Genomic DNA, 15,192 nt, shown 5'->3' with positions numbered 1-15,192 from the left:
CGTTGCATTTCACGTGTGTCGAATATAACTCCTATTTTGGTTGACTAAAATAATTAAATGATTCGCCATTTAATTCAAACGTAGAATTTAATGGTGTCGAATTTTATTTATCACACGAGCAAAAACCAATCACCGATTTAATCAGACAAATGATGAATGAAAGCCGAACAGCTGTAATGAACGGAATAGAGAGATGAATGCAATGTACCTGCTAATTCAGTTTCACGACCAACAAGAACAAGGAGTGGGTTTTGTCTCATTTGTGTTAATGAAACTCTGCTTTATAATATAATTTGACTATGATGTTTTTTACATTGCTAGTTTTTTTTTTGGTTACGGTTTTGGCCCATTTAAAAAAAAGGACTTTGAAATACTTTTTTAAAAAGTTCACGACTATCCCTCGCGACTGGACGGATCTTGTTTCATAACTGTTGATTCCGTGTAAAATTATGCATTTTATTCGGCACATGTGAAATGCGACGTTTGAAATTACTGTCGAACTTCAGTCGAATATTCGACTCGCTCAGTGGAAGATGCGGCAGAGGTCAAATTTAATTGATTCAAAGGTCGCATTTCACATGTAGATAATTCTCGATCGCGGACGTTTGAACCGGGCCTAATTTATAATATGAGATATTTTTTCCGTAACCTAAAGACCGGTTCAAACGTCGCATTTCAAATGAGCCGAATACAACTCGAGAATTAACTGCATGTGAAATGCGACGTTTGAATCAATTAAATTCGACTTAAGTTGAATCTGCGACTGAAACAGTCGAACTTAAGGACGGTGCCTACTATTGTTCTTGCGCATACGTTCTGCGCATCTCGATATACTCTGGTTTCCTACCGGTGATGCTTACCAATACACTGATATTTTTGCGCAGTTTAAAATCCCGAGAAAGTAACCATGGGGTAACCATGCATTTTTGAGAGATAATTAAGTTTTAATTTGAGAAAGAACGCCGTACATTGCTTTGTATTTTAAAGCTTTTTACAAGTATTATTCATGAATTATCTTTGAAAAATGCGTGGCTACCCTCAACTTTCTTTTTGGATATCAATAACACTTGTTAAGATCTACATTTCCTGCATAATCATAAATCGGGCCAAAAATACCTCTGAATTAGTAGGCACCGTCTTTAAGATAATTAGCGTCCTCAAGACGACTTGATTGCACATTGCCTACGCCCAGTAAGAGGGAACTGCAGTATTTTAAGTGCGGCAATGATATATGACCCTTAAAGGGTAGCATTCTATCCAATGTAATCCCAATAATTTTGATGGATTCATAGGGTCCCTACTTGAACACCGTTTAGAACAATATCGTATTTATACGAACGTGGCCCCAAGGCCACGTTTTCAAGATTTCACCGTCCCGTTTCTTCAAAAAAAAAAAATCTATATGTGTTGATTTTAAGGCTCCAAGAAATGCCTAATATCGTTGTCATGGTAGCGTTATTTTGGAGAAAAATATAATATGAGAAATCTGCGATGGGTACGTAATACTCTGGCCAAATTTCATCTTGATATGATTACCCTAACTGCAATGCTGTAACTGTATCTAAGGAGAGAATATGTTTATTAGATTGAAAAAAGGAGAAACTATTCGAGCCTCCTTAAGTTAATTTTTCTTCTAGAGGTTAGTTTACATACGTTACACTGAAGCCATAACTGTTATTGATAATGATGATCTTATAAAACGTTTCGTCCAAAAAATGAATGCAATGTTATTACATATATTGTTTATATCTCATGCTGTTGTTCAGTAAAAGATGTTGCGTTAACTTACCTTCACTTAAACGGTTGATACTATATTATGTGTGACAAGTAAATGTGAACCGTCCAATGAACCGCCAACTTATGCCAATGTCCCTCTTCTTAAGGAACGAGACATTTTCGAGGCTAGAAATGATCCTGACCTTGAGTGAAATGAACGAATCCTGTTCAAAGTGTTTGCTTCTAAAGAGAGACTTCTCATTATTGACGCCCGCTCGGGGTTGTCTTCGAAGAAAAACTCTTGGTGATTTTGAGCGTTTACCAGCAACCGCTGAGCTGCCTTGTAGCTATACAAGCCTTTATCGAAGCGAAAGACCCGAGTCGTTAGGCTGCTTGCATCGGCCGCTCCGGCATCTGTGAGGCACATATAAAACTTGGCGTTTTCACAAAACATCGAGATGATGTCACGCCAGTGGAAATTATGGCAAACCTCGCCGATCTCAGGAAATTTGCTCTTCAACTGGCAGATTCGTATGCCATGAATAGAGACGCAGAAAACGACTTCATTCCCAGTAGACTGGTCAGTTCCACCGTAGTGCATCCATGCACCATATTCAGTCAATCCCTTGCAGATTTCAAGGGCAGAAGAAGTGGCTTTCTCACGGGATATCCCGCGATGAGTTTTGTGCAAATCCCTTACCATAACCTCGTAATGCTCTTCGCCAATGTGTTCGTCTGAATTGATACTTGTGGGGGGACAATAAAATAACCCAAGAAGATCCTCTAGGTACCCTTTCTTGTGTTGTTTGGCTACGAAGTCACCTAGTGTAGCTTGTACGAAGAAGCCGTCGATTGCAGCATATCTGTCGATGGGGATAGATAACTTGCCTCTGTTTAGGAGGCCTTTGACTTGAAGCAGGATCTGTTTCTGCATATGGTGGTCCATTTTAAGGGGATCTAGTGGAAACACCTTCACTGCAAACTGATAAATTAACGGCTGAGATCTGCGAGTGGGCGGAATTGCTTTATCGAGATTAAGCCAGTTAACACCTCCATCTTCGTTGTCTATGCATTGCAGACCAAAATACTGTTTGTCGTGGGCAGGCACTTGAACTCGCTGACAAACCAAATCAAACAGTTCTTTCCCTAGAACAATCTTTTGGGCAAAGGTTGTAGTAAACTGCGAGTTGTCGAGGAGGACCACATTGCACTGAAAGATTTTTGAATTTGATCGAAAAAATCTCACAGACATCTTGAAACTGGGACAGGCAATTCTCAGCCGATCTCTCTGCTGTTTCGGTGTCCTTTGGGGGATGTTTGGCAATAATCGTTTCTTTGTTACCTGCTGTACGTGTCGAGGAACAGGTTAACTCATATGAGCTCAATTTACGCAACACACCCCTGTCGCTGATATCTCACAGTATATATTGGGAGTTATTTACACGGGCAACGCACGTGACATAAGTCCTGATCTAGAACACTCGATCTTGGGTACGAAACCAAACAATAGAATCGAATTGTTTATGTTAAAAGTGATTCGACACAGGTAAGATCTTGACCTTTGAAAAAACATATGTTTGCTTTTCTGTGAGGAAAATTGTATTGGAGTTTATATCACGTAAGCAAAGGAACGCTTGTTTTGGCTGATTAATGCAAAATATTCGCAATATCAATACTGGCCGAATGAGATATTGCCGTTACTCTAGTCAGGAATTGAGGTATACTGGATTCAGTCCAGATGAACACTAAACTAAGAAGGCTGTTTTCCACAGAATAAACGAAGGCACAACTGAACGGACATGTAATCGTCATAAATCGTTCGACTTATGGGTAAAACAAAGGTCACGCTATCAACCGCAAATACCTCACAGCGAGGGGCTTTAGCAGCAGTCTTCCGGGGGGAGGGGGGGGGGAATTCTCATTTAGGAGACCAATCTGGGCGTGACCCAGGCTTTTTTTGACCCCTAAAAGAGACCATATTGAAACACAGAGAAATAAAAACATACAGTGCCTTTTAATGATGGCAAAGACATTATCAGCTATAGTAATGCTTTCACCTACGTGATGAAATGTAAGTGTAAATAAACACTTAAATATTTCTTTGTTTGAGTTTTGCCCAGAACAACTTAAGTGAGACCAAAATCCGACATTTACACCCCTAAGCGAGAATTTGTATACGCAGTGGACTACAAACCGTTCGGCGTACGATTTGTTCACATAAAATAGTCTCTTTTGCCGTCTGGTGGGCTTTCCTGAACGAAATCGGTTGCTGCGCAACGAAAGAATTCATCATTTACAGATAATCTGGGGCTGAAGCACAAACACAAAGGAATGTGGGTTCCCTAAAACATTTTACTTAAAACAACACTGAACAAACAATTCACAAGGAAAAAAGACTGTTTATTTACTATAAAGAAAACAATAAAATGGACCAAATTGACAAAAAACAGAAACTAACTGTCAGTAAATGATAATAGCCTAAGGATAATAAAGTTGGCCGGCAATGCAAAACACTTGGTTGCCAAGTCGATTAAAAGAAAAAAAAAACAGTACAATGGACGATGGACGATCGCTAGGAATAACAAAGAAGGATTATCCCCTGCATGTGGTTCTACTGGTTCCGTTTGGAGTGCATGATGTCATCATAATCACGAACGTTTCATACGCCAATGCCCGGAAGCCTGTCCGGATGGGAATTTTAAAATTTAAGACCTCCTACATGCCTTGAGACTATTTTTCAGACGGACAGTATTTCCCGTTATGTGGTAGTCATTCCGGCAGGCTCTTTCTAGGTTTGGCTGATTTCCCGAAAAAAATGGTACTATGCAAACGTACCGGCCTGTTTCTAGTGCAGCACCACCAAAACCGCAGTCAACTATACCCAAATGCAATGTGTTGATTTATCATTTTTCTCGTTCCATTTAAAGCGATGAAACAACGTTAGGGCGAACTACGACGGACTAAATTAAGGTAATGCCAGTTCTGAAAACTAACACTTAGGACCTGTAGAAAGTTGCATTTTCGCGCTGTGAGGTCTCTACTCTTATTTTCTTTGTTTGTTTTTCTGGGCTCTTACAACATGACATCTGGTATCCTTTTTGTAAAGTATTTCACATTTAAGGACTTCTTGTGTGGCCTCAGACGATTTAGGCGCATTTTCCTATGTTACTGCGCCGCCCCATTTTTTTAAGGAAAAACAGAAAACCAGAAGCAATATGTATTAAAAAACAACAATAAAAAGAGAAGAAAGCCTAGTTGAGTAGATTGGCCGGGAGGGTTGAAACCAATAATATGAGTACCCTAACTATATGTTCGAACAGAAGCTGTTTATTTGTGTCAAAAAGGAGAGGCCACAGGGTGTATTTCGAGCCTCCTTTTAGCTCTAATTCCCAACGGTATTCTCTGGGCGTCCATGACACTTCCCGCATTTGTCATTTCTCTGGCGTTGCTGCATTTTTTTAATCACAGGTAACCAAGTCTCACGTCTGTTTGTGTCACGTACGGGTTTCCGCATATGGGATTGCGTAAATATAGAGAACATATGAGGCGAAGGCGCGAAGTTTAGGTCTGAAAATTTGCTAGAAAATGAAAATATAAATCGATGAAACTTACCATGCACGGCGAGTCATGGTACACGAAATTTCGGGAAAAATAGTCGCCTTCACCTAATTTCCTTGCATAGTGAAGATGAGGGTCACTACGAGTTTTTGTTTTGCAGTGAGCCTGGGTTACCTGTGTTTTAATTTGTTTAGTTTTCCAACATAAAAGTATGGTCGGTGGATGGGGTCAAAATTAACAATACCAAACTGAATGGTGTATCATCGAATGCATTATGTCTAAATTGAATGGTCAATGTTGAGTGGCGCACTTTCGAACCGAATGATACCCGGTGTAGTATCGTAACGAATGGGTTAAATTCAATGGTCGATAAAACTTACTTAGCATAGGTTGAGAGACATACACATACTTGCGAACTGAATCGGGCGCAACCAAAGTCTGGGCAATACTCTGGGAACCTGGGTAAGCATCAAGCTTAATCTTGTACCCAGATCTCCCACGGTCGTACGGAAGGGAGATCTGGTAAAGTTCGATTTCGAACATGCTCAGTGCCAGCGAGGCCCGAAATACGGGCTTTTTCTATCACTGCGCATGTTCGTACTCTCTGTTGTGATTTTGGGTGATTTGCAGAATACACATGGATTTCAAGAGTATTCTTGAAGAGATTCTTTTGGGTAGAGGACAAGGAAACCTTAAACTTAAGCCGAAACAGAAAGAAGGGCTTTAGGCGATTGTTTTTGAACGGTCGAGATTGTTTAATTGTCGGAGCAACTGCAGAATCACTGAAACGAGCGCTTAGGCTTAATCAATAAAGGAGTGCTATTTTCTTCACACGATCTCGTGCAAAGTGTAGTTAACCGTAACCCTAAACCCAAACCTAAACCGTAAATTGAAAGCTAAAATGTTAAAAGAGGGTTAATTACATACTTCAACTTATGATTTGTTACTTTCTGCGTACCTCGTAGCAAGCTACGCAGAACTTTATTCGAGTGGCAGGGTACGTGGGGCTTTCGTCGGTACCATTTACACAAACTTCGCAAATTTATAAAATGATTTTCCTAAACTGTAAATCTTTTCCGGCGTCGGAAAAAACAAAACTTTCCTCCGCATAACTGGCATTTATTCAAAACAGCACACAAACTTGCGAAAACCAAACCTTCACTAAGTGCCCCGTGAAACAAGCCAATCGGAGCGTAGATTGCATTGCCGCAACCTTTTTTTAGTAGCCAATGAAAAATGGTGTACTGTCGAACTTTACTAGATCTCACATTTCCAGTGACAAAGTGAGATTTGGGTACGAGATTACATCAAGCTGACATCGTAAAAGGACCCTAGTCAACCACTTTTTATTGCGTGCCCACAACATTTCAGTCGCCATTTTCGGTGCAACCGAAAATTCGGAATTCTGTGACTGTCAAAGCAATCAGTTTCCATCGGACATCAAATGGGCTAGATACTTCTGTTTTCCATGGAAAAAAAAACTATGTTTATTAGGATTTCATTTTCGATGATTGTTCATGTATGACTTGATCTTCGCAACATGTTGTCGAGTGGGAGATCGTTGTTGAACAACATCTTCTCTTGGAGTGGCATCTACATCTACATTTATTAGAGTCGGTAAACCCTTAAAAGGTATCACACTAACTGTCAATAATATGTACAGTAAAAAAAAATAGATAAATAAGTAAATAAATAAATAAAAATATATTAACATTAAAATATAAACATTAAAATGGAATGGTACTATTTTTCGATTCAAAAATATTAAGAGAACTAGAATTTACAACGTCGCTTGGGAGGGTATTCCATTCAGCAATAGTTGGAAAGAAAGAAAATTTAAAACTGTCTATTTTGGCCATTGGGACCTTATATTGAAAAACATGACTGCGACGTGTACGTAATTCATGATTACGGGATCATAAATTCTCAAGTAATGTCTGTTAGAGGAGGAGCGCAATTATTCAGTTGTAATTCCTCGAAAAACAGAGGGCATTTAACGGCTAGAATGATCAGAATCAATGTATTATCATTTCTGGAAAATGGAGAAATAATTTCTTGGATCGATATGCAGTGTGTCTTCCGCTCGAGCTGACGGCACTGAATAAGGCAGGCAAACATCTGAATACTGATCTCTATTGCAATCAGTGGAGTATTCACTGCAAGCAATTTTGGGTTTTTTCATTTTCCAAAACAGAACATATGCGCTCAAAGGTGCGGCAGAATAAATTTGGAGAGAATGGCTATTGTAGAAATTATTGTATTAAAAAGAGTTTCTGCCGTACATTTCCTGTAATTCCAAAGGCACAAAATTACAGAGAATGTATGGAGACAAAAAAAGCAATATTTAAGAATCCCAAAGAACGGATACCAAGTCTAGTTCATCTCAGTTGTGAAAATGAACTTATTTGTTTGGTTTATGAAGGCGAAAGTCTATAAAGTAGAGTCACGTACAGTAAGTATATTTTGTTTTTTGAATTTCCATACAAACCTTTGAATTTCCCGCCTTGTTGCCCTGATTACCCATGATGCAATCAAGAGCGTGAACTTGTCTATTGATCATGAATTTCGTCATAACACTGTCAAAGTAGTGTGGATATAGCCGAGGAGATCCGCAGACTACTTTGACAATGTTATGACGAAATTCATTGTCAATTTGTGTTTTACAATAACAAAAAGGCAGAGGGATCAAGATGAAGTCAAAACACGCCAAGAGCGCGAAACAAAAATGCGAGAAACTTCAATCTTGAGGCCCCATTAGGGGGGATCTGAGTATCCCGTATCCCATTAATTTTTGGCCAAAATATCCCGTATCCCGTTAATTCTTATTTGATTCTTTTAAAAAATGATAACTTCGATATCCCAGAATCTTTTTAAAAATATCCCGTATCCCTTTAATTTTCCGCCCAAATATCCCGTATCCCTATAATTTTTTACCCAAATATCCCGTATCCCGATAACCCCTAATAGGGCCTCAATCTTCTACAATCAATATCGCGTCATTATCGCATAAATTATAAATTTATGTGTCTGTCCGCTGATTGACAATAAAAATTAGCCAATGAGCACGCGAGAATTTTGCAGTCATTGTCAAAATACAATTGGTCTTACAACGTTCGGTTCGAAAGTGTGCCACTCAACATTGACCATTCAATTTAGGCATGATGCATTCGTTACAATGATAGACCATGATACGCCATTCAGTTTTGTAATGTTAATTTTGACATCATCCACCCGCCATAAAAAGGAACCATGGGTGCTTTCCATTATGCCTGACCATCAGGTCGGAGACCAGTGGAACTAACCAAGGAAAAATGGAACGACATTTTTCATCAAAAGTGAAAAAGTCAATTTCCAACCGGATCGAAGCGTTCCATTTGCGTTTCAACCGAAATTGCGGTTACATCACAGTTAAGTGGGACTGGAAACGATAATTTTGTAAATGGAACGGCACGTTTCGGTCGGTCCGGACCAATCGGTCAAAGAGGACCACTTCCAGAAGTGGTCTCAAATATTCCGGTACGGACCTTTCCATTTGACTTCAGCAAAGCACTTTGAGGCGCGAGGAGTTGGCGCGCGGGAATGGCTTGTCAAGAGCAACCAATCACAGCTAGAGACCAATCGCACTCGAGGGAGGTCACTCGGTTGTAGTATTATGGTGTGGTGAGGCGTAGTACATTTTCTATAAGTTTTAGTTTCGAGAGGAAGTGTGAATTTTGCTTTCAAATTCGGTGTCAGATGGACGCCTCGACCGTTCAGGTGAAAAAGTCAGTAAGATTTCCCTCGTCGACGAGAAAATCATTTGGAAAACTTGAGTGTCAAGTCGTTCTTTTAGATAATTCACTCTTTGTTGAGAATTTTGAAAGAAAGTCTACTAAAGGACGAGAGCTTTTCGAAAGGGTTTGCGAGAAGCTTGGTTTGTCAGCGGTGAATGGAAAGGACCGCTTTGGCCTTCAATTTGTTGATGCAGTTGATGGCGAGTTGACTTGGTTGGATTTGGAAAAAGAAATACGACCACAGCGCAAGAAACCGTATTCCTTTCAATTTGCTGTGAAGTTCTATCCATCTAGTGCCAATAGGGTACCAAAAGAAGTACAAGATCTGCTGGTGTTACAAATCAAAGACTCGCTAATTCGTGGTAAATTTGTCATTTCGATCAATGAACATGCTGTTCTTGACGGATTTTTTGCCCAAGCAGTTTTGGGTGATTTCAGACCGAAGATTCACACACGTGGCTATCTCGAAGACTTACTGGGATGCTTTTATGCTCCCCCTAACGGAATAAATTCCGATTTTGAACTGAGTGAAGAAAAATACGAAAGGATGGTTCATGCTTTGCATCGTTCGCACAAAGGACTGACTGAAGTCGAAGCGAAACTTGCATTTTTGGAGATTGCTCAAAAACTTCCATTCTTCGGCCTGTCATTGCACTATGGATCTACCGATAAAAATGGTAACCCAGTTGTATTGGCCTTAAGTAGCAGTGGGATTCTCGTCTACGATATCGACAGCTTCGGAGTTATTGGGGATGTGATCGAGAATTTTCTTTGGCACGAGATTGTGACAGTGGTTTATCAAAACAGGAAGTTATATGTTGTTGTGTATTCAGCAGAAAGGAGCGATGGAGGAGGAAGCTTTTCGTATCGATTCCACGGGCATTTTGGCCACAGAGCAGCTGAGAGAATGCTCGAAGACACCTTGGCGCATCAAGCGTTCCACTACAAGCCGGACAAAAATATCTTTCGTCGAAGTAAATCGTTTGGGGAGGTGGATTCACATTTGACAACCATTGGGAAAGTTGTGAGTGGTGATAGGAAGTATGCGACCCTAAGAGGCAAGACCCCAAGCCGTGGGGGTTCATTTAAGAGATTCACGGAGTCGCTAAGAAGGAAAATACCACGAAGGCAGAAAAGTGCTAAGATACCCGATTCATCTTGTAAGGATAGTCCCACTGTTGGTAATACTACCACCATGACTTACGTTTAGTCAATTTTTGAGAAAGGTTGGTTTGTTGACAGTTATATGTACTTTTAATTGCTGGCTAAATGAGGCAACAAGTTGGCAACAATGTTGTGGCCACAGTTCGATTTTGCATTTGTTTCCTCTACATTTCACACCTGGGGAAAAATTGTTGGTATGGCAACAAAAAGTTAAAATGTTTCTGTTTTAGTCCCTCAGAGACATTTTGTTGCACCACAATGATAGTCCTTTTTTAGCCACTCAAGTCAACTTCATTTCCCGGCAATGGGTGTTCATGCCAAAATGAGCATAAGATTCGAAATGGTGTACAGCAGGGAGCATCATGGTGTTAGTTTGTCTATTGTTCACACATTGCTCCAGACCTGTCAACCTCAAAAAAATGGAACTGTTAGATTTTATCAAAAACCAATCAATCCTTTTTCTGAAGAGGCGACATTCATGTTAATTTTTGGCTGGGTATTACAGTGTTATCTCTAATAAAGCACAGTGATAGAGGCAGAGATTTCTACTCCAATGATGTTGTGAGCTTTTTTTATCATGAAATGAGTTTTCTCTAATCTTCATATTGATCTGAATGAGAACTAGCAGCCGGGAGGAAATTGTTTGAGACCAGGAGAAAACAACGAAAATTGGAAGTCTCCCGGCAGCACTGGGAGAGTTGACAGGTCTGTTGCTCGCAATGACACCACAAGAAAGTTACTTGTACGTGTAACATTGTTGCCACTTTTAGCCACTTTTAATGCTAACCGTAAGGCACAGTAAACGATACAAAGATATTTTCACAGCAAGTGACTGACTTGGGGCGCGTTCGATTGACCCTCTTCCGGAATAAGAATATGTGGAGTGATGATTAAAACGGTATGTTTGGCGCGTTTCGAAGCAGCAAGGATAATAAAAGTATGTTTAAAATAGCATTTTAGCAGATGTTTGACAATTATTTTAATGTGAATCTCCATAAAAACGAAGGATTTCTAAGCAATATTCCATGTATTCCTATTCCGGATTACAGTCAATCGAATGCATCCTTAGTGTGATACCATACAAGTTTGTGATTACAAAACAGAAGAAATAGACTTTTCAAGCTCATGAAGTTTGGAGAGACAAACAAGCTCCAATATCATACAAAAGCACTTTGATAAAGAGTGTATAATAAGGATTGTCGTTCTTATTCTGGGTTTTCAGCCATGTAACAAGGTGGCCATCTTGGTTGGCAATACAAATCAATTATCTAAATAATTAAAAATTATTTATTTCTTGTTGCATAATTTGAATAATAATAAAGTTTACATGTAGATCCTGGAGAGATTGCATGTTACTTTTCTTGCCAAGCGTCATGGCCACCATGACATCACATGAAAACCAGCAATTAAATGCATACCGGAAAACAGTAACGTGTGAGAAAAACGTTCAGTGGTTCATTGTTTGAAGCAGTGTGTTCTGACAAGATGGATTGAATCAGTCTAACTCAATGGTGTGGCCTCACTCTTTCCTGTTCTGTCAGAAGCATTGTTAATCAGACGTGATTTTGGGAAAGTACATGTAAATTAAAAAAAAAAAACTTTTCTTCAAGCATTTGTACTGAACATCCCATGTTTATTCTGTGCTAATGCTTTTGTTGAACATACAAATCAACATTAAATCCAGTGATGCTGAAATCTAGCTCTTTACTGTGAAAATCCAAAAAAACCATGAACGCTAGATAATTTATTTTATTTATTTATTTTGGAAAATATAAATTTGTGTTTTAAGTAAGAAGCCAATCATGCACAAGAAAACTAAACCGCAACCACTAACAATTTCATGTGGCTTCTGATTGGTTGCTGCATAATGGAAAATGTCAAAATCAAATCAAAGTATTCACGGTTTTCGGATTCACACACTTAATGTACATTGTAATGATTTTGCTTGTCTTTAATAATTTGGCCTTGTCAAAGATTGATTTTCTAAACAGTTAATATATACATGTATGTTTGTGCTTGTTTTAAAAGTTTATTTATTTATGACACCTGTCTTAGAAAGTTATTTTGGTAAATGCCAAAGAATTTGTTGCCTAGAAATTTAACAGCTGACAGAAGAAATCAGATTATGCTGCAGTTAAACAGTTTATGCAGTTAAGTAAGTGAGTTAAGTTTCGCACGTTCACTGCTATTAAGCCCTGGTCAAACGGTGCATGATAGTCGATGATAGTCGATGATAGTTGAGCGCGCGCTTCCGTTTGACCACCAACTATCATGCACTATCATCGACTATCATCAACTATCATTCAGTTTGAGCCTGTTCAAAATCTTCATGATAGTCGATGATAGTTTTTCTCGTTTGACCATGCGCATGATAGTTCATGATAGTTTTTCGGTCAGCTGTTTTCCCCGAAAATCGGCGGGCTCGTTTAAAATGTCCGCCAAAAGTTGCTCGCGAGTATCGCGAGGCTCTTCAGAAAATAGTGTTGATATTGAGGATGACAATCCAGATATCATAGAGAAGGTACATGTAATAGATGAAACACTGGAGGAATTAGAGGAGCCACCGAGCAAAAAAAACCGTATCACTAAACGTTCATCGGCGAGATGGAGTAATGACCTAATATTTCGTCTAATAGACGAATATGAGGCCAGGCCCTGCCTTTGGGACATTTTTTCCAAGGATTACCATAACAGAGATATCACAGGAAAAGTTAAGCAGGAGATGGAGGTGAGGTTGCTCTCGCAAATCACAATTTGCTTCAGCCACGTATTTTGTGAAAACTGTTCCACCATGCACAATCCGTGACGTTTGGCTGATTTTGTTGATAACTTAGGGAGTGTATTTGGATTCAGTAAAGTCATTAGAGTTAAGCGTCTTGATTTAGAAAACAGTCTTGTAACATTCGACAAGGGAAAAATGCATTCTACGTGTTTCTAGACTAGTGTAAGCCAGCTTAGCTTATTTATGCGTCTTTAGTAAAAAGCATGACAGGAGACTCTCCTAGAATTTCAAGTTGTGAATTTCACAACGATTTAAGTTTCATAATTATTGTGCCATTTTAATATCATGATTTGTTTATAGGAAATATTTAGTCTCCAATGGAGGGAAATCAGCAATCAACTGACAAAACTCAGGCAAATTCTGAGCCAAAATCAGAAAAAAATCCAAGCGGTGAAATCAGGGCAAAGCACTGATGAACTATTCAAGGCAACATGGATTTTTTGGAAGCCACTCCAGTTTCTCTTGCCAGTATTAAATCCTCGCTCAAGCCGAGATACACTACCTGACGAAAGTCCCGAGAAGTCTAGCATTAATGATATTGCAGATGAGGAGGCTTCTTCAACATCCATTTCCCCTGGTGTTAAGCTACGAAAGACCAAGTCAGGGAAGTGTGACAGGAAAGCTCAGTCAGCAATTACAGAAGTTAAGAACGAGCTGATGATGGAATGTCTTAAGGTGATGAAAACTCCCGAGTCCTCTGCTACAGCAGGCCCCAGTGCAGAAGCAAGCTTTGCAAGTTACATCACTGAAAAGCTTAAACTGTTGGACAACAGACGAAGGATGATCGCAGAGAAGAGAATCAGTGATATAATATGGGAACTGCAGATGGACATGGAGCAATCTATGACTTCTGGTAGTGATTTGTCATTAACCTTGTCACAGCCCCACTACCCAGTGGCAAGTAGCTTTTACCAGTGGTCATCTTGACTTTTTGTGTAACAGGATTTGAGCATGGGATTCTCATGGTAATGGCATTATAAAATTTAATGTAGCTGTCCATAATATGTTTCCATGTGCAGTTACATTTGGTGATCTTTAATCCACTTTTCGGGATTTTAATAAATTTATCAGGTTCTTAATATGCCTAATACATTTGCAACATTGAAATGACAAATTACAGTCCTATTTGAGCAGAAATTTAACAAGAAAATTTTTAGCATTACTTTCATTTATAATTAACCTGGAACCCTAAATGTAATTTAAGCCAAGTTAAACTTCAAACAATATTGCTGGAGAGCAGTCTCCCTTAGGGTGGAGGTCTTTGATTTGACAGTTCAGCTTCAGATGTCAAGTCATTCCACGCGTTTTTGGGCCACTGGACAGTTCTCGTTAAGCTTTTCTCCGAGCCCACCCATCCCCCTTGCTTTCACTATAAGTATCCTTTTGTTTCCACTGTTAGTTCAGTGTGATGGTGCCTGGTGGTTGTCACTCACAGGGTTGCCATGGGTACCCTGCACGTGATTCACTTTGCTTCGCTCCTTCTCTTTTCAGGCACCATTCCCTAAGCTTTTCTATTGTTGATGAGTTTAACACTTGCCTAAATTGGAATGATAGATGTTTCCAATTAAATTTTATTGCAGTGATAGTATTCAAACTATTCATTTCCATGTACACATTTCTTAGTACATTCCAATATATACACTGTATACTGCTATGTAATATCCAAAGCCTTCTATATTGGTATAGAGGTATGAATTTAAGTGGCTGGCAACAGCTTCTAGACCTTTATAAGGATTACAGTAGATTTTTATGTTTCATTGGAAGCACTCAATATCATGGTATGACACAAATGGCCAATCATTGGTGAACATGTTGTTACCATAGAAACAGTATAACCCACTTAAGAAAACCTCTTAAGGTTAGCTTGAGGTCACTGTTAACTCATAATGAGTTCGGTGATCCAATTTTTTCATCATCAAATTTTAATTAGCTGGGTAATTAAGATGTAATGCTTTGAAAAATTTTTTTTAAAAAAATCTTTTCAAGGGATTCTATGCCACCTGAAGTTTTTGGAAATTTAAGGCAGCTTTTTATGTTAATCTGTACATTATGCTTTTATTTCCCCACTTAAATGCTCTTCCTTAATGCTCCATTTTTTACACTAAAATGCTCTGTTTCGCCCAGAAATGTCAGTAAAATGCTTGGTTAATGCTCATACATAATTTTACCATCTCAATGTCACAATTAACAGCTCAGAGT

At 39.1% G+C, this 15,192-nt stretch overlaps 2 protein-coding genes across 2 annotated transcripts in view; one reads left to right on the top strand and one right to left on the bottom strand.

The window, feature by feature from the left end:
* LOC138006892 (band 4.1-like protein 1) overlaps positions 1–3,129 on the bottom strand; it is a 4,239-nt gene extending 1,110 nt beyond the window's left edge. The window contains exon 1 of the mRNA XM_068853507.1: positions 1–3,129. This exon is cut by the window's left edge and continues 1,110 nt beyond it. Coding sequence (XP_068709608.1) covers positions 1,859–2,968 — 1,110 coding nt within the window. The 5' untranslated portion in view covers positions 2,969–3,129 and the 3' untranslated portion in view covers positions 1–1,858.
* Positions 3,130–8,885: 5,756 nt separating this feature from the next.
* Positions 8,886–14,998, top strand: LOC138006889 (band 4.1-like protein 1). The gene is made up of 2 exons (XM_068853502.1): positions 8,886–10,273; positions 13,294–14,998. Exon 1 carries the CDS (start codon positions 9,010–9,012, stop codon positions 10,255–10,257), a length of 1,248 nt encoding a protein of 415 aa, XP_068709603.1. The 5' UTR covers positions 8,886–9,009; the 3' UTR covers positions 10,258–10,273; positions 13,294–14,998.
* The last annotated feature ends 194 nt before the right edge of the window (positions 14,999–15,192 follow it).

This window comes from Montipora foliosa, chromosome 6 (assembly GCF_036669935.1).
Source record: "Montipora foliosa isolate CH-2021 chromosome 6, ASM3666993v2, whole genome shotgun sequence".
Lineage (NCBI taxonomy): Eukaryota > Metazoa > Cnidaria > Anthozoa > Scleractinia > Acroporidae > Montipora > Montipora foliosa.
This window is presented reverse-complemented; position numbering and strand designations above follow the sequence as displayed.